The 23020-nt window shown below is 41.3% G+C and overlaps 1 protein-coding gene across 7 annotated transcripts in view; it reads left to right on the top strand.

The window, feature by feature from the left end:
- The window catches only part of RBMS1 (RNA binding motif single stranded interacting protein 1), a 209689-nt gene that overhangs the window by 163192 nt on the left and 23477 nt on the right, over positions 1–23020 (top strand). For all 7 annotated transcript variants that reach the window (XM_059394057.1, XM_059394056.1, XM_059394059.1 and 4 more), the window contains exons 3-6: positions 3210–3268; positions 8188–8279; positions 15954–16111; positions 18109–18188. In XM_059394057.1, coding sequence (XP_059250040.1) covers positions 3210–3268; positions 8188–8279; positions 15954–16111; positions 18109–18188 — 389 coding nt within the window. The remainder of the gene's footprint in view (positions 1–3209; positions 3269–8187; positions 8280–15953; positions 16112–18108; positions 18189–23020) is intronic.

The following is a 23020-nucleotide window of genomic DNA, read 5'->3' as shown; positions in this document are numbered from 1 at the left end:
GAATAAATTTCAGAAATCTCTTCTCCCACACACCTCCCCCACATCCCTCTTTCAACCATGAACCACATGTTTATTTCTTATGTTTAACACAAACAAAAGCTTTACTTTGGCTTGAAAAGCAAATCTCCCATACCTTGATAAGAAGAGGTCTCCCAGTTGATTTCCTTCGCGTTCACACCTTCAGTGTATAAAGGAAACATTGTTTCTCGGAATTATTTCATGAATAAATTGCAGTGAGAATTTAAACAAAATTTGTTTAAGCTTTCGGGTTTTAGGAGAGATTTTTGGCTTAAAATCTATATGAGCTTTTACTTTCCCATTTGTAAAAATGGCAATAATAGCACCTACCTCATAAGAATGTTGCAAAGTTAATTAAATAAGATCATGCATACAAAGCCCCTGGCACAGCGCCTAGAACATAAGTAGGAACTGAGTAAATGTAATCCCCTTTTTGGTTTCTTATAAAATCACAATGGATTTGGATGAGGAGATTAGGGATGGTTTCATGGAAGAGATAATGTTTGAACAGGTTCTTCAAGTTCAAACAGGGCTAGAATGGGATAATGATGGGATGAGAGAGACATGTTTAAAGTGATGTTTAAAGTAAATTAAAGCAGCAGATATGGTTGGAAGCGCCAGAAGCTGAAAGCAAGGCAAGAAGTATTGTGTGTTTTTTGCTTGGGTCTAGAGGTAGTGAAGGGGAAGGGTGAATATTAGAAACATGTCAGAGACAACTCAGAAGGGCTCCTGACTGCCTGGACTCAGGATGGTATCTTGAGGACCTCGAGCCTGGTGGGAGATCAGAGTGGGACACTGCTACTGAATGAAAGAAGAGAAGATGGGTTTGGGCTCTTTAAGGATGGGATTTAGAAAATAGTGGGCATGAGGTGACACTGAATGAGATATCAAAGTATCTTAACTTAAAAAAAGATACTTGAGTTGAAAGAGAGACAAAAAACTGACATTGGGGGAATAACAAAAAATTAACTCAGGGGGCACCTGGGTGGCTCATTTGGTTAAGCAGCTGCCTTTCGCTCAGGTCATGATCCTACAGTCCTGGGATTGAGCCCCAATTTGGGCTTCCCGCTCAGCAGGGAATCTGCCTCTCCCTCCCCCCCACCCCAGTCATGTAGCATGCGCTTGCTCTCTTGCTCTCTCGCCCTCTCTCATATAAATAAATAACCTCGTTAAAAAAAAAACAAGACCCAAATCAGGAAGGAGAAACAAGCACCAGAGAACATGCTTTAAATAACACCATAGAATTGGATGGATTTCCTAGGAAAAGGAAGGGTTGAGTTGAGAGTATTTGGCTAAGGAGGGAGGAGAGGAGGTCGAATGGGCGAAGAAGCCTGGAAAGAGCACCCAGAAATGTAGGCTGAGATCTGGGGAGCAAGTTCAGAGCAGGGGAGAAGTGGGGTACTTAGATGTGGTGGCGAGGAGTAATGTCACAGCAGCAGAGAGATCAAAGAGAACAGAAACCCAGAAAAACTGGCGTGGACTGAGTGCCAGTGCTCCCAGGAGACTTTTCTCTTTTCCTACCTCCCACATTTCCCTTTCTCTCCCATGGTTAGTGGGGTGAGCAGGACCAGGAGGGTAGAAGGCCAGCCCCTGACCTTCCCTAAATTTCCTTTCTTCTTCTTGGTTTACAAAAGACTCTGAACTCTGTGACCTCAAGCAGAGTCTCTTAATCTCTGTGACTTTCAATTCCCTTATCCTGAACTGGAGTCATACTAACTCTCTTGGATACTGTTGGAGAGGTTTGAGACTGGAATGCAGTCTAAAAGCATTTCCAGCCAAAACTTTTGCAAAGGAGCGTGCTGATAAATAAATCCAGCATGAAAGTAATCTATAGAGAAATGGTTGCTAAAAAGGTGGTTTTTAAATCACTTATTTTCTCTGGTTTTCAGATTTTTCAAAAATTAGTGCCCTTTTTTGCCAAGCATGGTGACCTGTGTTAATGTTGTAAATACTCAGAAGCTCTACAGGGAATTGAAGGTGTTTGTGCGATATTATGCCTCTTGGATGTAATTGTCATTTGAACCTTAAATTATCTTTACTTTCATGCCTGGTTAGTAATCATTTGATTATGTGATTACACAGAGTGAAAATGAACCAGGGAAAAGAGGTGGTTCAAGCCATTTGTTTCTTCTAGATAAATATATTTCAGCTTGTTCAATGCATAAACCAGAAACCTACAGTATTCAGAAATGCTTTAAAGTGCTACACAGATGCTTCATTTCCTAAGCTTTCAAGACTTTTTAAAGACCTTGGGGTCAATCATGAAAAAGTATTATTAGAGAAAATAAGAAATTTTAAAAGTAATACACAGGAAAGTAAAATTAAACATGTATAAATGAGGGCACAGGTCACAGATCCGTGATGTGAGTTACGTGCATTTCTCAAAGTCCCCACAATTTTTAAGAATTAATTTTCAAAGGTTTTTCCTTAGCTTTTTGAAGACGAGCACAGATGGCTGTGCTTTACCTTGTGGTGTGGCCACTCTGAAAGGGTTCAGGTTGGGACATGGACTTACTAAGCTACACTTCTACTTCATCTTCAGCAGCAGATCATTAAGAGGTTAATATTCTGGGTTTTTTCCTTCTTCCCCCAATATCTATTGTACCTTAAGGAATTCCATCACATTTATACAGACCCTCATCAAATTAATGCTTAATCCCTGGCTCATGGTTTTATATTCTTGATTGTTACTATCATTTCACATATGTATGTGGAGCTATTATTACTGAGTTGAAAGAGGTGTTAATATATTAGTTATATATCTTTATAGACATATAAACATTAATAGTTATCAAGGTGTTAGGTAAATTTTATAGCCTTGCATTTGGCTTTATATTCACGTAGTGTTGCTAGAAGTATCTTCTTAGGGACTTCATTCCCCGCCCCCGCCCCGCCCCCCCATTTTTCTTTTTTTTTTTTGGTCCGAAGAGTGTCAGGTAAGTACCTGATTCCTCAAAGGTCAACATCAAACCGTAATCTGAGGATTCAAATAGGAGGCCTAGCCAGTCCCTTCTTTTAGTTTAGTTTTGAGTTTAAAATTCTCATTGTCTGTCCCCTAAGTATAGGACATTTTGTCCTTTAAATTTTGCAGGTGCTTGAAAAGGATGTATGCTCTCTGGACTTTGCCATTCCTAAGGGTTCCTTGATTTTAACTTCTCCTGTTCTTTTTTTTTTTTCTTTTTATCTTTCAGATATGGGAAGATAGTCTCCACGAAGGCAATTTTGGATAAGACAACAAACAAATGCAAAGGTATATTCCCTTGGATGATAATTTACTACATCCTAGCTCTAGGAAACTGACGGCATTGTCAACCTGATCTTTGGTTTCAAAATTACTACCTCCATTTTATTAAAAACCGAGTCTTCTGTGTCCCCCAGTTCCGGTCTTGCATGGTGTCAGCATATTCCTTTACATTTGTCCCTGGCTGAGGTTTGGCTGGAAACCCTACAGCGCTACACTTTGCCAGAGTCGCAGATCTGACTCCAGTGGAGCTAACAGGCAGGATACTGGTTGGCATTTAGCCCCTACTTTAAAAGGGAAGTAGAGTTAGAAAATAGCTTTTCTTTCCTGAGCCTGAGGAGATTAGAGCTGCTTACTGAAGACCATTGGACTGTACTAAAGAACTGAAAAGATTACATATTGTGCAAATTGGCTCTATTAATTAGAATAGAGTAGTTTTAAGCAGTACTTAATTACATGTTTCAATACTCCCAATTGTTCTGTGCTGAATGCCTGTTGACAATATTGGCAGCGGGGGAGGAGAGAACCATTTTCACTGACCAAATTGTAATAGGGAGGGGAGGTCATACGCCCCTTTGAAATATGCTGCTGCATTAATTTGATGCACTGACCTTCAGTTTTCCATGTAATTAGGATGAGCTCATCCAGCTCCGTGAGCTGGAAGAGGAGGCGTCTACAGTAGGCAGCGCTGATGCCCGGTGCTTCTGACTTTTAATGATCCAGCATCTTAACAATGGGCATGTGATTTCGAGGAAAGGGGAAGAATAGAGTCAGCTGACTTTGAGTCCGACCACTGACCCCATGAATTGAAATAAGGTTGACAGGAATAGGCAGAGAAGGCAAATCTCCTCATTAATTAGACCCCAGTTTTTTTAAGGAGTGGCGATAGCTTTGACTTAGCGCTGTCTGAGAAAGTCAAAGAATGGAAATGAACCGTATGGGAAGCCTCGTAGAAGCCAGCCATTTCCTTTAATCTAGACTTGAAGTGGTTCATTGTATTTGTGCCTTCTTCAAAGTCCCTGCATTTAAAGGAGCTTTTGTGGCCAATATCTAAGCCCCTGTTTAAGCCACATGGCACATGAAGACAGTTTTGCCTAGGGACAGTGAATAAAGCAGTGCTTTATGTAGAGAGGTTCTCAATAAATATTTTAAATGAATTAAACTAGAGAGTCAAATTGTAGACTGAAATGTTTCTATTTAGTTGCCAAGGTTAGTGTTATTTCACGTACTTGTAAACGATTTGAGAAAACAGGGACGTGGGGAAAAAAAACCTTCAGTTTTATAAAGAAAAGTGGACTCTTGCAAGCATAAAACAGGAAGCTGATCTCAAACATTTGTTTCAAACTGAGAGAGAAAATCACAGTAGGCAAATGGTTTTATGGCTTGACCCTACCTTTCCTCCCACCCCGCCCCCAGCAGAGAAGAATCTTACATGGCAGATCAATGTGTTAAAAATTAGCACAGCTGCCCAGTTAAGTGAGGGAAGGACTCAGAGGACTCCCCGGCTGAATTCTTCCCACTCCCCTGCACTGAACACGCCTACCTGTATGTAGTACACTTTTCTCCAATGAGAGTTTGTTCCTTAGAAACCAAAATTCCATAAAATGCTCAGCACAATATAGAAAAGGTGTAAGTAAAATATACTCATGTGAAATCGGACATTTTATGATACGAAGCCTTCACAGTTGGAAGGTATTCCAAGAAAAGTGGAGAAATTTGTGGGGCTTTTAAAATAAAGGAAAGAATAATTCAGAACTGATTGTCCAAACAGCACGTCTCCTGGAGACCTTCTCTTAAAGTGAGTCTCAGGAGATAGTGCCTTCCGTGAGGGCAATGGTAGGAACCTTTTAGGGCTCTTTGTAACACACAGGCTCTCAGGAATAGACATGTCAGCACATGCGGTGGGTGGGTGAGTGAGTGAAGGGACCAAGGGAGCAGAATGGGTTTATAAAATCCTAGAAGTAGAATGAGAGAGCGCCCGGGAAAAAAAAGTTATTTTAGGACAAATGAGAAGAAATAACACAGTATACCTCATAAAAAAGACAGCATGGTAGCCATTGATAACATGAGAAGGCAGGTAAGTGAATGGATGAATAGGTGTATAAATATAGATAATGCATAAGGGATTACAGAGTATTCACATAACTAGAAAATTCACATGTTATATACTAATTTTTTGAGGTTGACCATATCAAAGAATTTTATACCTGAAAGTTAGAGACCTTAGAGGTCACAGAACTTTTTTTTTGGTCACAAAGCATATTTTGGAGTCTCTATCCAAGAAAGAAAATTACACTGAAGGAAACATTGCTCAGAATAACATGTACCTTAGCTATTAAATTTGAAACTTTTTGAGTCAGTTGTTCTTCTGCATTTCAATTTTTGTCAGGTTTTACCCAACTAAATAAAGGTGTTTAAACACTTTCCAACACCAGTATAAATGGCAATTCCAAGCCAAAAAAAAATTTACAGAGTATCAGTTGTGGCACTGATTGAATAATTTTATTAATGCTTACAGAGTTACATATAAAACTAGAACACATGCACACAAATGTCCCCCCCCCCCACACACACACACACAAAGTTATAAAAATGGGTGGGAATAAATCTGACTACGGGGAAGAGAGGGGTAAGAGCAGGAATTCTCAGCTTACTACAAAAATGGCCTGAGTTTGCTAATGGGCAAAACAAAAATAAAAAAACGTATCTATTCCCGTGGCTTAGTGACTATAATGTGGAGGAAAATTCAAGAAGCAGGAGTACCATAACTATTCCTGGTCCTGAGACCCAAGGAGAGTCTTTCTAGGGTTCTAGTGAGAGGCTGCTGTGTTATTTAGCAAATCCCACCTTTAGAAGTATCTTTATACCCATTTATGCAATGAAACCCACAGAACCTCTAACTCAAGTTGATACAGTCTTATATTTACTTGAAAGTAATGCAGCAGACAAAATGACAGAGCACACGGTTGCATGCCTACCCATTAGATTTGTTTACAGCAAAAATATTTATTGAAAATATTTACTGAAATATTTGTGCTTTGAGAAGGCCAGAAAAGAATATAAACAACTAAAATGCAACCATTATAGATTTCTCCTAATAAAATAACAGGTAAAATGATACTAATCGTACTTGACTGATAATAAGTTCAACCCCAGTTACATCAAAGTTGAGATCTTTCTGTGTCTTGTGATATACAGTCAACAAGAAGATTGTGTTCGGGGGTGGGGTGGGGGGGTGACCTCACTCAAATATCCATCAGCGGGAGTGACGACTTTCATTGAAGCTGGATCTTCGTTTACAGCCTGCTCAAGTTGTATGTGGGTGATAAATAGGTGCGAGGGTGACAGTGTGTGTGTGTCCCCACAGAGGATTGCGTATTAGCATGGACTTACGGGTTTCTAAAAACGCTCTAACGGTGTTGACTCTAATTGCTGATGTGGCTGTTGAGTGCCATTCTCTGTTTTTACCTGAGCCAGCTCTTCTTTTTCTTTCCAACCTGGCTGTTTCTCTACTGTCAAAATCAAATCGGGCTTTATTTCCGTCCAATTCCAAGTAATAGAAGGAAGCTACTGCTTATTTCAGCTTTAACGCATCTCTGCTGAAACCTCTATTTCTATAATTGATGGTTTACTCTGTTTCATTACAACCCGTTTAGTTACCAGACAGTAGCTTTGGGTACTAATATTGCCAACTGACCTTTGAACCCTTGCCAAGCTCTGTGTTTGGCCTTGTTGATAGGTATGTTTGTCCGTTTGAATGGACACTAGTACTTTTCGTGGAAGATACTCTATCTTTACCCTGTCAAGAAATCAGTGATAGGACTGGCCCTTCCCTGCAGCCTCCAAACAGTGCTTTTGTTTTTCAAAATATTCTTACTCATTTAAAGTTTATTTCATAGTAACAGGCTTGTGTTCCAATAAAATCTGTCAGTATTTTTGTCTGCTACCCTGATCTTTTAAACAGTGTGTTAAGTATGATTTAACCTTTTCTCAATAACTTAAGAGTGATCACAACAAAAAATGACCAGTGGCTCACTGGATTGGGTAAAATTCATGGGGCTGTTGCTTTTAGACTGCTTAAGTCCTCTTCGTTTTATAGTTTTCCTCTTTCATGGCTTGTTGCTAGTTTTTGCTGCTAGGTACCATCCATATGCTCATTTTGTAGCTGCCCTGCCCTTACCCTGACACCCTGTACCCCTGCTTCTGATTTAGTGTGGCTGGGGATTACCTGACCAGCTTGTTAAAAATATTTATAAAGCTATGAATAAATAAGCTTTGAACCAGAGCCTCTTTTAGAAGGTTATTTGTTTGTTTGTATTGTGTTTTGTTTTTAGCCATTAGGGCATGAATTGCTGAAACAGCTTTTTTGGCTATCTTGGAGGCATTTTTACTCCTTTCTCTATATGAAGGGGAATCATGAGGTATATTTTAAGTAAATAAGTAATCATTTTTAATCACATACTAAACTTTCAATTATTTTATGTTTGGGGTATTTCATGGTTATACTTCTTTGAAAAATAAATTTAGTCTGTGGGATAAACATTTTTTTTTTCCTGTTACTTGTTAAGTTCCATAAAAATGCTATTTCTCTGAAGTTGATTTTTTCTTTTTTTAACTTTGGTTGGTTAACTTAGATGTCATTTGCTTCAGTAAGCAGGACACCTGAAGAAAGGGGAAAACTGGAGGTTTGGGAGTTTTGTTTTGGTTGGTTTGTTTTTGACTTGGAAGGAAATCTGCCTAGCTCATGAGAGCCAGGGACAGACAGCCTGCAAAGGAGACAGCCTGACAGCTGGTAATGCCAGTGGCGTGTCAGGATGTCAGGGGTTCCGTTTCTGCTGCCCCCACATCGGGAACCAGAGAGTCCTTCTTTTGCTCTTTTCATTGTCACAAAATAATGGCTTAATAAGCAAGTATGTTTTGTGTTTCAGGTTATGGTTTTGTCGACTTTGACAGTCCTGCAGCAGCCCAGAAAGCTGTGTCTGCCCTGAAGGCTAGTGGGGTTCAAGCTCAAATGGCAAAGGTGAGTCGAGATCCAGTAGTCACCTACTTCTCTGGGCCCTAGCTTTGGTCCTGAAGCCTGGCACAGTGCTCCGCCCGCTGGCGTTGGCATTTTCCCTGCGTCCCTGCTAACCTTGTGTGCTTTTGGACGCCTGTCCTGGCCTCCACATCCTCAGTCGTAGTTTAGGGCAGAGGAATTTACAGAAGCCATTTCGAATCGGTACAGGAAGTCAGACATGTTTAGACACTGGTTATTATGGGATATGAATTTACCCTTTAGTAGTTCTATAATGGCTTTCTTCAAGGCTTGTTTCTGATGAACTTTTGGGATTCTGGCAGAGGAATGTTGTTGAGGTTGGGTTTATGCCCTTTGTATTCTTATTGCCCAAATGTAAACTTGGGTTATGTCACACCTAGTACCCATAGTGCACTTCTAAAGAGACTCATATAATTCTGTGCAATTTTTTTTTCCATTTGTGGGCCTTGAATTGCTATGGAAAATATTTTTAAGCCTGAAACTCGGCAGTTTGATATTTTGTGTATTCTTTTCAAAAGATCAATAGTTTCATATTCTCTGTCTTCTTGAAGCACAGAGGAAAGTAATTTCATTACTTCTGCGGCTTCTGAATCGTAGCATGTGATCATTGCCTCAGGAGCATTCACATTTCCATAAGGAAGGAGAATTTATGGCAGTTCAAGGGCTCTGGCGAAGAGGTAGGTTACCTGCTACCTGCTCAGACCTTGAGTCTGCTGAAGGATGCGTGTGTAGCTACCACACCAGAGATTTACCTTGACTCGAAGAATCAACACAAATAACAATTTTAGGAATTAGTTAAAGGGATCACCTTTCTCAAAGTAGTCTTTGACTTTAATTGTTTTTAAAGCTTTGAATTAAGTTGGACATATTTTAGATTTTCTTGAGCTCCAGAGTAAGAAGTTAAAACAAATAGAAACTATGTAAATATTAAGCACCATGATTTTCTGATTATCTGTCCATAATATAGAGTAATTCCCTGTGGCATTGTTAGAAGACCGTGATTATGAGAGTTTTAAATATATTTAATTGTAACTGTGCAGTACTGGTGTTGCATAAAGATTTGCAGCGTGTTTAACCTGCCTCTGTAAACAGTGGGTCCCCATCCATTTTATAAGCAGGACTTTCAAGGCATAATCAGAAAACAGCCCTATTTACCCCTTACTTTGTCCATTTCCTCTGTTCTCTGAAGTTCCTGCTTCTTCCTCTCATGGATGAAATCCAGGGTGGGTCCCATGACTTTTCTGGCCACTCTCATTATCTTAAAAAGTCCCTTCTCTTCCTGTCTTTCTGATTAATTTTTTTTCCTAATAGAATCCTTCTTAATTTTTCGTATCCAAACTTCACAGAATGTAATTCTCTTTCAACACATGTTTAGCTATTTCTATATGTATTCATCCCAACCTAAATACAGGATTTTAAACAAGATGTTGTATAGGGAATCTCAAGTTACATTCTAAATAAATTTTTAAAATGTCAGAATCACATGTAGAGGTTTTGAAAACTGCTGAGAGTCAGCAGAAGAGATATGTGTCTTGGATGTCACTGGTGCTGGAAGAAATCAGCTTACACAGCAGTTATCTGCTGGCAACCGTATTGATTACTTGGTGATCAGGAAGCCATGTTTTCAAGGTTTAGATCCCAGTATAACAAGTCACGTTTTAGGAAATTGTAGAAAAATAGGAAAAGAAGGATTTAATTACATTTTAGGAAATTGGGGGTGGTGATTCATGTGTAATTACATTATAGTGTTTTTGTATTTGAAATAAGGTAGAATAGGATCCGAGTTAACATTTGGATGCTGGATGTCTCATTTTTAAGAACACATCACTGATGTTACATGTGTGATGCCTGTAATTTAAATGTCCAGGCTTGATAGGTTTATCTTTAGGGTGAGGGGTAGAGGGAGTTAGAGAATCTCAAGCATACTCCCTGCTGAATGCGAAGCCCAGTGTGGGGCTCCATCCCAGGACCCAGAGATCATGACCTGAGCTGCAATCGAGAGTCAACCGATTTAACTGACTGAGCCACCCAGACACCTGTGTTTTTGCTAAAGTTTTGAGTATCATGTTGAAGCTTCCCCTTTCTTCCAGCTCAGGTCTGCTGTCCGTCATAATGAGCCTGTAGGGGGAGGGGAGCTTCATTGGTTTTTCCTACTCTCAGTGAATTTCTTTAGGTCGCTGTAGAACAACTGAGTTTCCCGGGTGTGATTTCTTTTTTATTATATCATTAAAGTTACAAGAGCTATTTTAAATGCTAGAGGGTCCATTGTTCTATACCATGACACCGTGGATTTGAGGCTCTGAAATTGACTTAACCTTCTCATACTATCCAGGTAAAGGAGTAGCCTGGCCCGCACTTTCCATGGAAACAGTTTTTAATTATCTTTTTTTTTTTAAGACCTTATTTATCCATTTGACAGAGATCACAAGCAGACAGAGAGGCAGGCAGAGAGAGAGGTAGGGAAGCAAGCTCCCTGCTGAGCAGAGAGCCTGATGCGGGGCTCGACCCCAGGACCCCGGGATCATGACCCGAGCCGAAGGCAGAGGCCTCAACCCACGGAGCCACCCAAGTGCCCCTGTGGAGACAGTTTTTTAAAAGAAATTCAGGTCTGGCCCCCATGTTGAGTGATAAGGGATCCATTGCTATCCACCTTTTTGCTTAGCGAATTAGCCAGGATACTGCATACAGGTCTGAACATTCACACTGCCACACATTAAAGGCCTGCTTTCTTGTGAATTGGAAAAAAAATGAAGGGGTAGTCTACTAAGGAAGTCAGCAGGGTGGTGGGGTGGATTGGGGTTTGGGTGAAGGAGAATATAATATTGTGTGACATATTGGCTGTCATGGGTTGAAAAAGGATCCACAGATACTCAACACTAAACTGAGAACTTGCAAGTGTTCTCACTTGCATTCAGCAACAGTGATTGTTTCTTATTTATGTTTTCACTGTCAGTACCTTTCTTGGTATCTGGCATAGGGTAGATACTAAATCTTTATTTTGTGAATGACCAGAGAAGCCCAACTCAGCGAGAGAAAAACTTTCTTCCCAGCTTGAGCAGATACTGAGAATTAAGAATGGGATGTTTAGAAATTATATTTATTGAGCTCTGTCCATAGAATACCCTGAAGATACTTACCAAAAGGTTTTCCTTTCAAAGGCTCAAGGCCATGCCTCTTGATGTTAACTTGGCCTCGTTTCACATGTGTTTGTTTTTAGAGCAGAAGACTCAGAATCTATAAAAAGAGCAAAACTCAGATATTAAGCTAAAAGGACTTAAAACACAAATCAACATTGGTAATACCTGTTAATAGAATGACTTCTATAGGCCTTTCAGCAGTGCCTCTTAAGGCCTGCTGGGAGTCAGTGGATCGTCGTATGCTATTTGCTTGGTGGTAAGCCCACACATTTCTTTCGGGTAAATAGGCAGTCAGACGAGCAGGACTTTAATCCCCCTTCCACACAGAGTCTGCCGCGATTTAGGCCGTTTGCATTCACATGCCTGGAAGCAGCTATCGGCTGCGTGGTGAACCTATTCAGTACAAGAGAAAACAGATGTCTGGTCTTCCTGCCAAGTCCCTTTCTTGCATTTTAGGAACCATTCCACATGCACAGGGAGGTTTTTGTTAATTTCTTTCAGATGATGACTGAGTGCTTTACACCACGCGGGACCTCTGAGCCCTGCTTTTCTACTCAGGCGAACGTTAGTGGCCATTTATCCCTCTCACGGCCAATGTGGGAGCTAGTTTTCTACTTGTTAGAGAAGCCATTGAAACTTTTCCATGCCTAAGGATGGATATAAAGAGGGCTGTTGGCCCCATTTTATGTTTGGCCACCCATAATTTACAGAATAATTGTTTTTTGAGACATAACATTGTGTGTAATAAAACAGAGTTATGGTTGTCACTGATTTTAAAGAAATTAAATTACCCTCATTCAAGAACCACCCCCCACTTACTACAACTATTATATAATCCATTCTCTATGAATGTATGGCAATTAGACGGCACGGACACTTTGGGGATGAGATATTTTTGTGGCCAGGTGCTGCCAGCTTAGAGTTTCTTCTCCTTTCTTTCTTCTTTCTTTTTTAATTATTACAACTTTGTGGTCGATGTTTGCAGGATAAGTTGACCATTTGATAAGAAGAATAAATAACATTCACTTTAAAGGTCATCCCAAGTGAAAAACCCTCATTGACAGAGTTGTTGCTGTTGAAAAAAAAAAATGCATGAAAGCCACAGGAAATATTTACTCGTGTTTAGTCCACTTTGGCTCACTATCAAAGAATGGGTTAAGATCTCTATTTCTTTCTGGATTCTGATTTTAGTACTTATTTTTTTCTTCATCAGTAAACTTTCAAGCTAAATCAGGACTTTAAAGAATAACATTTAATTAATATTTTAATTATACAAGCAACTAAAACACAGATTTAAAAAGTAGTTTGTCCCTACGTTGTTAACCCTTGTAAAAATACTTCACATATGACAAATTCCCTCTGAATGTTCTTGAATATTAGTCATTTAATGGTTATAGTTGTAACTTAAAAAGAAAACCCCACAATATTTATGGTATATGTTTCTTCTGTGACATTTTTTATGCCGTATCTTTGTCCAAGGAGGGTTTTAACACTTTTTAATTAGGGGGTTCCCAGCTTTATTCTGAATGTGACTAAGCATGATTCAGATATTTTTCTCATAAGATAGGATTGATGATATCATTTCCTTGCTTCCATGCCTCTGAAAGCTCCCCTCATGCGCCAGGCTGTGGCTGGCTTTCTAACTACAATCGGTGGACAACAGTTCTTCCTCCTGCCCCCTCCCCCCACCCACCAGAATGAAATCATGAAATCACAGGATATGCCTGGCTTCTCTCCTTCAAGTTATCAGTATTACTTGGAAATCTGTGGTCAGAAACATCACTTCCATATTAAAACAAACCTAAATAGGGAGTAGATTGCAAAATTTACATGATTTTTTTTTTCTTTTTGAGATAAAGCACAAGACTTCCCCAAAAAACTGCACTCTGTCAAGCTACTTTGGCCTTTGCCTGCCAACTCCTCAGTATTCATGGTCCTACTTGCTGTTAGCAAGGCTTCAGTGGAAAAGTTTAGCAGCAGGGACTGACAAAATAGAATCCAACTCCTTAGATACCCTTTCACAATCTGGTTTCAGCCTCATGACTCCTGTTTGGTTGGTTGGTTGGTTGGTTTTTTGGTTTTTTTTTTTTTTTAGGTTTTAAAAATTTATTTTTTGAAAGTTAACATGTGCATAAAAGGGAATTGAAAAACACAAGAAGCAAAGAACAAAGTCATCCCTAATCACAAGCAGTTTACAGTTTGATTTCTGTTTGTTTCTAAAGTCTGAACTCCATGCCATGCCCTCAGAAAACTCTTCCCTGCCCTTCCCAAAACAAGCTCCCCCATCTCTCCTCCCATTGTGACTTGTACCCTCCTCTGTCCTAAGCGCTTACCTCATGTGTTTCTATCTCCCCTACTTAACTAAGCAGCTGCAGGATGGACTGGAGTCAAGGTGATTTTATGCGAGTCTGGGATGTGTGAGATGCCCTGTAAATCTCATTTGACTGTATGAGGCCACAGGGCTCCTCCACGCCCCACCCTTAGAGGGAAAGGATTCCATGTGTACTGGCCAGCCAAGGACCAGACTTCCACAGGAACAGATAGAGTCTTCTGTACTATAGGAAATCTTTGGGGACTTGGTAGGGTAGAGCTGACATGAGATGACTAATCAAGGAGCTGTGCCATTAATCAGGCTGATTTGGTAGAGGTAGTGAGTGAAATGGAGATAAGGAGAGATTTTACGTCTCACCCTACCTCAGAAGCACTTGAAAACTTTAATACCTCAGACCATTTTGCTTTTCTTTATATTTTCAAACACGTTATCTGTTACTGTTTTGCATTTTTTCCAATTTTTATACATTAAAGGTATAAAGATAGATTTTGTTCAGCATAAGGTAATCAGCTATTCCACACTGAACAGATCTCATTTTAGCTAAAAGCAAAGATACTTACCATTTTGTTTAGTCTGTGAAGGGTTAATGAGATTAAGCATTCGGCTTACTGTTGAACATTTGAAAAATTCTTTTCTTGCCCCCCCCCCCCCCCGCCCCCCCCCAGGACACCTGGGCCTGAGCCTCTGCTGCACCCCTTTGGGATTGGCCTGGTGATGTGCTGCCGCCCTCTGTCAGAAGTCAGAAGCGGGAGGTCAGAGGGATAGTACTTTTTGCCCATAGTTTGGGTTTGATATCTCGAATGGCTTGGAAATACCAAGGCATTTGTCATTTCCTAGGATACCAGGCTGTTATTTTAAATCTTACCAGGTAAGTATAGTATGAAAGGTCAATATGCACTTTTACTTGCAGATTATATAAAAGGACAGATTTCATTTCAGGTTTAATTAACAACAGGATAAATTTGAAAGTAGAGACTTTGTACAATTCAAATACGCATATGCCTCTCATATATTTTTAAAGTACTATGCATTTTGAAAATCTAAAATATAATGAGTGTGCTGTTCTGTTGCCTAATGCTGAAACCTCAATTAATGACTTCACTAATAGTGCTTATTAAAGAAAAATCATAAGCCTGTGTAGCTCAATTTGTAAAGTATAGATGGTTAATAAGATCAAAGGAAAGCCTGATTTAAGACTATTCTAATCTTCACAATTCAGAAGTGAATTTTGACTTGGTCAGAAAATATATTGCTTATAAGCTTATATTGTCATATAAGCTTTTTCTCTGATGCTTTAACACTGTACTCTCAGTAAATGTGCATAGCAGTTACTGGTTCTCGGAGAATTCAGTTGCATATCTTTGGTTTCAGCTGATTCTGTCTCACCAAAGGAAAGGTGACTGGGGAGTGATCTAATTAATTATTGCTTCTGGAACTTTTATATGCATATGACTTACCTGGAAATCTGATTAAAATGCAACTTCTGACTGGGTCAGTTGGTCTGGCACTGCTGGCCCTGGATTATTCTTTGAGTAGCAAGGATTTACCACCCTACCCCACCTACTCCTGAGTTCTTCTGTTGATTCTAAAGTTTGCTCTGCCTAGAGTTTATCATTTTATATGGCTTTGAGTTTACTTGTTTTTGTTCATTCCGGGGCTCTCCTCTCCACATGGGTGATCAGAACTCTGCAGTGAGTAGTAAGGACCTGCCATGGAGCAGAGGGGAACTGGGACAGAGCCCCGCTGGACTTGAGATGACTTGGTCCAGAATCCGTTGTGTCTCTCTGGATTGAACTATTGACAGTAATAGCCTTCTGTGCAATCGTGTGCCTGAAATGGACTCCTAAAAATAGTCGCAGAGGAGAGGTTGGTTATTTTGGGAGCGCTGCAAACAGCTGAGAGTGTGGCTTCATGAGGGCACTCTCCAGCTCCTCGGCACGGGCCAGCAGTGGCACTTCCAAATTGGCTGAGAAGGGCTTGGCAGAATCCTGCCCGACCTGCACAGATTGCCCAAGCTTCGGACGCTGTTTTCAAGTGTACAAGGTGACTTGGGTGTTCTGTAGCTCCCATGCTCGCTCTAGGTAGCACTCTAAAGGGACCTGAGCAAAGAGAGTGGCTCAGAGTAGGTGTGTTAACAACCCTATTTCAACTTAGTTGGAAATTAATGGCGAATTCTCTGTTCTGTTTTAGCAACAGGAACAAGATCCTACAAACCTATATATTTCTAATCTGCCACTGTCCATGGATGAGCAAGAACTTGAAAATATGCTCAAACCATTTGGACAAGTTATTTCTACAAGGATACTACGGGATTCCAGTGGTACAAGTCGAGGTGTTGGCTTTGCTAGGTAAGCACGCTGCTTTAGCTTTACTATGGCAATGACGAGAGCTTAGCCAAGTTTCCTGCAAAATTAAAGTTGAGTGAGAAGAGAGAATTTAAGCCAGGGTTATGGGAACCAGGTGCACCATGAATTTAAATGTGTAAATATTGGTTTGTGTATTTTTTCTCCAGATTTTTTGGAAGTTCATTAGGCTTCTTGAACCTGAATACACTAAATATTTGGTGACTCAGGACAAGGAAATATCACATGAGCAATAGTTTTGAAAATATGTTTCCTTAATGTTTTGATGAATTAAATTAGGATGCCTGTAACTTTTAAAAAATAACCATCACAGGCTCCTGAATTTCATAAATAAATCAGTATGGCTTTTCTCATTTGATGGAAATTTGATTCATCATAAAGTCAGTGAGTTAGATTATATCAAACATTCAGAAAGTAAGACAGTGATAGGACACCTCTCTAACCACCAAGCGCTACACCAGTTGTAACATTTTATAATTAGCTTCAGATTTTTTTTCTTTGTTAAGAAGCAAAATGTGACAGATCTATCTAGAGTGTCCTCAGTTCTTCCAACTTAATTTTATCCCTTCCTCTCTGGAAAGGATACTTCAATATAATGGTTAATTTTGTTTCTAAAAGAAAAATCTCAAACACAAAGTGCTTTGCGTTTTGACATAGTTCTAATCTATAAGCCCATATATAAAAACTGACTTTCCATTATTCAGGGACCTGTTCAGACTGTGCAGGAACAGATAATGTCTATATGTTGACTTTGATTTTGGAAGAAAAATTGCTGGTATTTTACTTTCATATACAACATCCGATATGATGACAGTCACATCTCCCAGAGACCTGGGAAATCAACAAAGAAGGCAGCTTTTTTCACTATTTTACGCATAAGAAAGTCAAGTCAAAGAAGAGATGTTTCCGTTGTCAACCAGACTGCCAAGTAATGAAGCAAAGTCTAGTACTTGGGTTCTTCTGGCTTTTAGTTGATCGCTCTTTCTTGTTAGCCCAGATAATTTTAAGATAAAACTAAAATTTCTACAGGCGGACAGTCACCACAACTTGCATTTCCAGTGTACACTTAATTGTTTAAAAGGATCCAGGGAAACAATGAATGCTCAGCACCCGCTAAAAATCATCGCCTCTGTGGGTGTTCTGAAGCAGATCAAGTAGTTTCAGTTTTGTATCCAAAGATGGAACCCAATTATATTCTGTTGCTTTTTAAAACTATTACTACCCATTAAAACCAAGATGTAACTCTCCGGGTCGTCCAGGAGTGAGGTGCATTTTGAATAGATTATTCAGTGTTTCTTCCATTAAAAAAAAAATAAAAACAAGTCGAAATAATGTAATTCCCTTGAAATGTTTCTCAAGGGTTTTTAGCCACCTGCAGGTGTAGAATAAATTGTAAAGTTAGGCTCAATCCTTTAATTACTCCTCTGAAGCCAAGAAGACAAAGAGAGTACATAGCCAACTTCACTAATTCAACTTTATACCTAGAGCTAATGTAAAAACCATATAAGGAGTATCCTGAGATTCTCATTCGTTCTTACCAAGACTTCTGAATCTGTCACTTTGTGAATGTGTGAAAGGAAAGGCCATCTTCAGAATATTCTGGCAACAGTAAGTCCACTTGTATTTTGAACTGGCAGTTCTGTTTCAGTTCCGTATCACGACCAGCAGAGCTATCGCATATGCATCGCCAATTCTCCAACAAGGAGAAAAAAGTGACACATTTGATATGCTTGATATTAAACACTCTGGATATGATTTACTTATTTTATGATTCAGAAGGTACTCTGTGGATATCAGTTATCATTTCATTATAGAAGTACACATAAAACAGAGCAAAGATAGGATAAGCCCACTTTTTCTGATTCACATTTTTGCTAGGTTTCATTTGTCTCCCGTAGCCTATAAGAATGTATTCACGTGCACAAAAAAAATCTGAAATTAAGAGATCTCTAAATATGTGTTTTATTTTGATGGATGAATAGGATGGAATCAACAGAGAAGTGTGAAGCCGTTATTGGTCATTTTAATGGAAAATTCATTAAGACACCACCTGGAGTTTCTGGTATGTTGTTTGTCTAAAATTTTATCAGTAATCTTTTATGTAATATATCTATAATTTTAGCATTTGTGATGTATCAAGAGCCAAAAACCCCTCATCTAGCTCTTAAAAATTTATTTCTTTGGTTCTACAAATAAGACTTGAAGATGCACTTCTCCCAGACATCGAGTGTTTAAATATGAATGGGAGCCATGCCAGTGAGAGGGAGGGTGTGTCCTCTCAGGCACTCGGAAGCCCTTCCTTCTCTGATGCAGGGGCCCATCTCCAGACCTGCTTCTCCTACCACCCACCAGCCTCAATAAATCTGGCCTGCAGTCTTGTCCCTTGAGGGCCATGCTCTTCTCCACCCCAGCTCCTGCCTTTCTTTTTTTTTTTTAGATTTTATTTATTTATTTGATAGATCAGAAGTAGGCAGAGATGCAGGCAGAGAGAGAGGAGGAAGCAGGCTCCCTGCTGCCAGAGCTCTGGATGCGGGCCTCGATCCCAGGACCCTGAGACCATGACGCAAGCCTAAAGCAGAGGCCCTAACCCACTGAGCCACCCAGGCGCCCCCTATCTCCTGCCTTTCTTGTGGAAGATCTCAGCATGTGTTACCCTGCACCCCTTACAGAACCTGAACCTCAGTCCCTACGGCCCTTCTGTCCACCCCATGGTAACGACTTCCTCCCGTGGCCCGGCCTTGTGTTCTCATGCCCAAGAACACCACACCTCAGGAGCTTTACATTCCCAGATCACACTGGCTCCCACTAAACCTAATCCGAAATTCAAAGGGGGTACTTCTTTACTTTTTATCCCCACCAAATCTGGTCTCCATTTTAGCAGTATCCTCACTTGTCTTATAACCCAACCCTTGGTCACACCTGCCTCACAGAATGCTAAGCCTGGATTAATTCTGCAGCAGGCCACCTTCTCAGCTCCTCTTACATCCAGGCTGTAAATGTTTCCAGGTTGACCAGACCCAGCATCACTGGTCCTCACTCAGCTTTCTCAGCCGTCCCTGGCTGCAGGCTTCCCTCCCAGCCTGCTCGCTTTACCCTTAACCCCCTCTCAACTCTAAGCAAATGACTTCACTTCTCACTTGATGAATAAAATTGAGATCACCAGGCGGAAACACCATCAATTTCCTGTTTCCTCCCAATAAGGAGAGAGACCAACCCAACCCCATCCTTGCCTCCCCCCTTCCCTAAAGTCTCAAGGGCAGGGGGTCTCAAGCTGTGGTCTTGATCGCATACCCTCAGGACCTTGCTCTGCCAGGTATCCCCTCCCTCTCCTACAATTTCAGATGTATTTTGCTTTTATTATTTTTTTTCCCCCAGCAAAGCTGAAAACCTTTATTTTCAACAATAATGGATCTCTGCCATGACTAATTGGTAGACAAATGCAAGAAAATGCACAAATAAACAATACCAGGAACAAAAATTTTGACTGTGACTACAATAGACATTTTTTTTTAAGTCACAGAACACAGTGAACAAAACTATGAACTACTTTATGCCAGTACATTTTAAATTTCATTTACTAGAAAAATCGACCCATTTGTGTTTGAGATCATTCAGGTCTCTTTGATCTTGAATCTAAAACTAAAACCCTGTGTTCCTCTCTAGCCCCTTCTCACATAACCCTTTTAAAAGCGTTGTCCCCATTTCTGTCTTCCGTTTACACCTCACCCTCCCCTGTGTGACTTCTCCTCGTTGTGTCTCGCATGGTAAACTGTATTAGTCTGCTGAGCTGTGTGACAAAGTATCAAACTGGGGGGCTTACACCATGGAAATACCGTTGTCTCAGTTCTGGACACTCGAAGTCCAAGATTATGGTGTTGGCAGGATGGAGAGAGACTGTTCCAGGGCTCCCTCCATCCTTGGCTTGTAGACGAGCATCGTCTCCCTGTGTTTCTTCACACCATCTTCCCTCTGCACATGTCCGTCTCCATGTCCATCTTTCCCTTTTTTTTTACAAGGACACCCATCATTTGATCAGGACCCACACTAATGACCTCTTTTTAACTTTAAAAGACCCTATTTGTAAATAAGGTCCTCTTCTGTCATTATGAGTTACTGAGGGTTAGGATCTCAGCTGTTTGGGGGAGGGCTGGGGGTAGTAGGGACACAATTCAACTAACACTTACCTCCTGGCTATCGCAATTCGGAGGCTTCCCTCTCTTTCAGATACTGTCTGTCTGGTGTACTCGATACTGCCGGTCCCTTACCCGTCTCTGAAACATGTCCTCCTTTGACCTTTGCGTCACCTGTTTTCTTCCCGTCCTGCGTTAATTTCTTCTCTTCTATTGGCTAATTTCTTCTATCTACTCCTTAACTGTTGCTATTTTCCTGAATCCCACTTCTGGCTCACAGTTCTAGTATAGATGTATATTCTCAAGGTTTCCAGTAGTAGGTACCTTCATACAACTCAGAGATACCGTCTCCCAATCTGGCTTTGCCCTGAGCATCAGGCTGCCTGGTCTCAGTCACCATCCATCCATCGTCTCCAAAGCAAAACTGGCACCCCCCACCCCCGCATCGAATCCTGCTCCTCTTCCAGTTGTCCTTTCCTCAGTTAGTGGGACCAGTACCCAACCAAGCACTCACACTGGAAACGCAGGCCAGATCAGCCTGGGCTCCCTCTTCCCCTCCCTCCTTCCATCATGCAAGTCCTTCCATTTTTTCCTCTTGATAATTTATAGACCAACCCGTCTCCCCACCATTCCTCCTACCACAGCCTAGCTTAGCCCCAGATCTCTCCCTGAGGCCCTTACGGCCGGCTCATAACTGCCTGCCTGATCACTAGCCTTTCCTCTCCAGACACTTGCCCTGACTGTGGCCAGAGAGTTTGATGAAATGTAGACCTCTGTGTCACTTTCCTGCTCCAAGTCCCCCTCCTCCCATAAAAGGAAAAAGCCCAATCTCCTGGAAATGATATTGAAGGCCAGAGGCGAAAGGCCTCTTGCCTGCTTCTTCAGTCCTGTCTCCTTCTGTTCTCTGCCTCATGGTGTGTCCTCCTCCAGGACCAGACTACGAATATATTCCAAGCACACCGTGCTGCTCCATTCCTCCCTGATTTCTCTCCTTTGGTTTCCAACTTAGTACCCTTCAGTTCCCTTTAACCCTGCTCTCCAGTCCTCAACCTCCAAGACTGGGTTCCAGGCTTGCCTCCCCCACCAGAGCCTCCCCTGGCCCAGTCGGTCTGTGCGCACAGCACCGTGAGGACTCTCGTCTGTGTCCCAGCACCAAACGTGGCCACACGGGTTGCTTAACTCAACTGGGAGCTCCCTGAAGGCAGAAATTGTTTCCCATCTTAGGGCAGTACATCAGCCATACTAAGCAATGATAAACGTTTGTGGGTTTTGTATAAACTTCCCTCCACTATTCCCCCAGACAGTACTACGTGTTCCCACGCTAGCAGGCTAGTGGCTGACCACAGACCAGAAGACATTTCCGTTTTCCCCCGTGCGCCAGGCTGCGCGTGGGTGACTGGTGTTTGGTATTGGTTCTGCTGTAGTTCCAGGGTTTCATCCTTCACTGGATGGCTGGGGGTTATGATCGGAGATTTACTGTAATTCTGTGTACCCAGTTGAGACTCGCGGTGTAGAGGAACCCGTTTGTAAGTATATCCAACTCCACAGCCCACGCTTCATCTCGGACTGCTAAGCCCACGCAGGATTTGCAGGGCTGCATGTGACCGTGAACCATCTGCAGGCGTGAGTCTGGATCACCCCATCCAAGACCAGGAGGTGCGCTGTTCCATGGAAGCCAACCTTGTGCGAGAGCTTTCTGTTTCTTAAGTTGGTTTTGTTTTCCTGTCAACAGCACTTGAGTTGAAGGAAAATAGCGATGTCTTTACCCTCCAACCAAGTAAAGACAAGAGAGAAATTTACTACGTTGGAGCTTTCTGTCAGACCGACACTGTGGGGCCTTCTGCGGTTAACACGTGTGCACACCTGACTCCTGGTGTCCTCCTCACTTCCCCGTGTCATCCGTGTCGGGACCCCGTGGTGTTAGTCCCTCAGAAGGGCTGCTCGGCCACCACCAGTGACCGCTTGGCTTTCACAGCTCATTTTTGTGGACAGCGGGGAAAGTTCGAGGAGGAGAAACATCCCCGCACACAGTCGTCTTGATGTTGTATTAGTCTGAGATGGGATAAGATCTGCCCATTTCCTGAATGAAGTAGATCTCAGGGTGTCACAGATCAAGTCGAACAGTTTCCTTTTTTCTCCAAAGGCCTTTCGTGGTTGATTCATGTAACTGTTTGCTTTGAAGTAGGTTTAAAGACAACATGTTGGTCATACCTATTCAAGGGAAAGAAGACGTTGATTTCCAAACCTCATGTAAAGGATTGTAGGATTCTCCGTACCTTTGCAACTAGTAGAGAACAGTTCCTTCCAAGTTGTGCCAAGTGACGGCTGTAAAAAACAGAGTCCTTCTGCCTCAAGAGAATCTCTGCTTGGAGGTGTGCAGTCAGGCCGTTCTCTTTGCTCTGAACCAGAACTTAATTTTATGCCGTTTTCTAATGTTTCATGATTTTGTCTATGTATTAGTCTTAGTTCCCAGCTAGACTGCAAGTTCTTTGGCAGCGGAGACTGTTTGATTTTTAATTTTGTGCTAGGCACAGAAAGCTCGTGCTTCGCCCTGGAACAACAGAAATTACCAAAGAGCATTTTTCATGGAGGCTCGTCACAATGATCATGGCTATTTTGAGGGTTTTTCTGGATACTTCCTTGCGTATAAGCAAGTTTGAACCACCTTTTGGCTGGGGTTTGAAATGTATAATGCAGGCCTTAGAAGCACGCTGTTGCAGGGAACTCAACTTTTCCCCAGAAGGGTTTCAAGCCAATTAGGGAA

This window comes from Mustela nigripes, chromosome 3 (assembly GCF_022355385.1).
Source record: "Mustela nigripes isolate SB6536 chromosome 3, MUSNIG.SB6536, whole genome shotgun sequence".
Classification (NCBI taxonomy): domain Eukaryota; kingdom Metazoa; phylum Chordata; class Mammalia; order Carnivora; family Mustelidae; genus Mustela; species Mustela nigripes.
The sequence above is the reverse complement of the archived record's forward strand: the minus strand, read 5'-3'. Positions and strand labels throughout refer to the sequence as shown.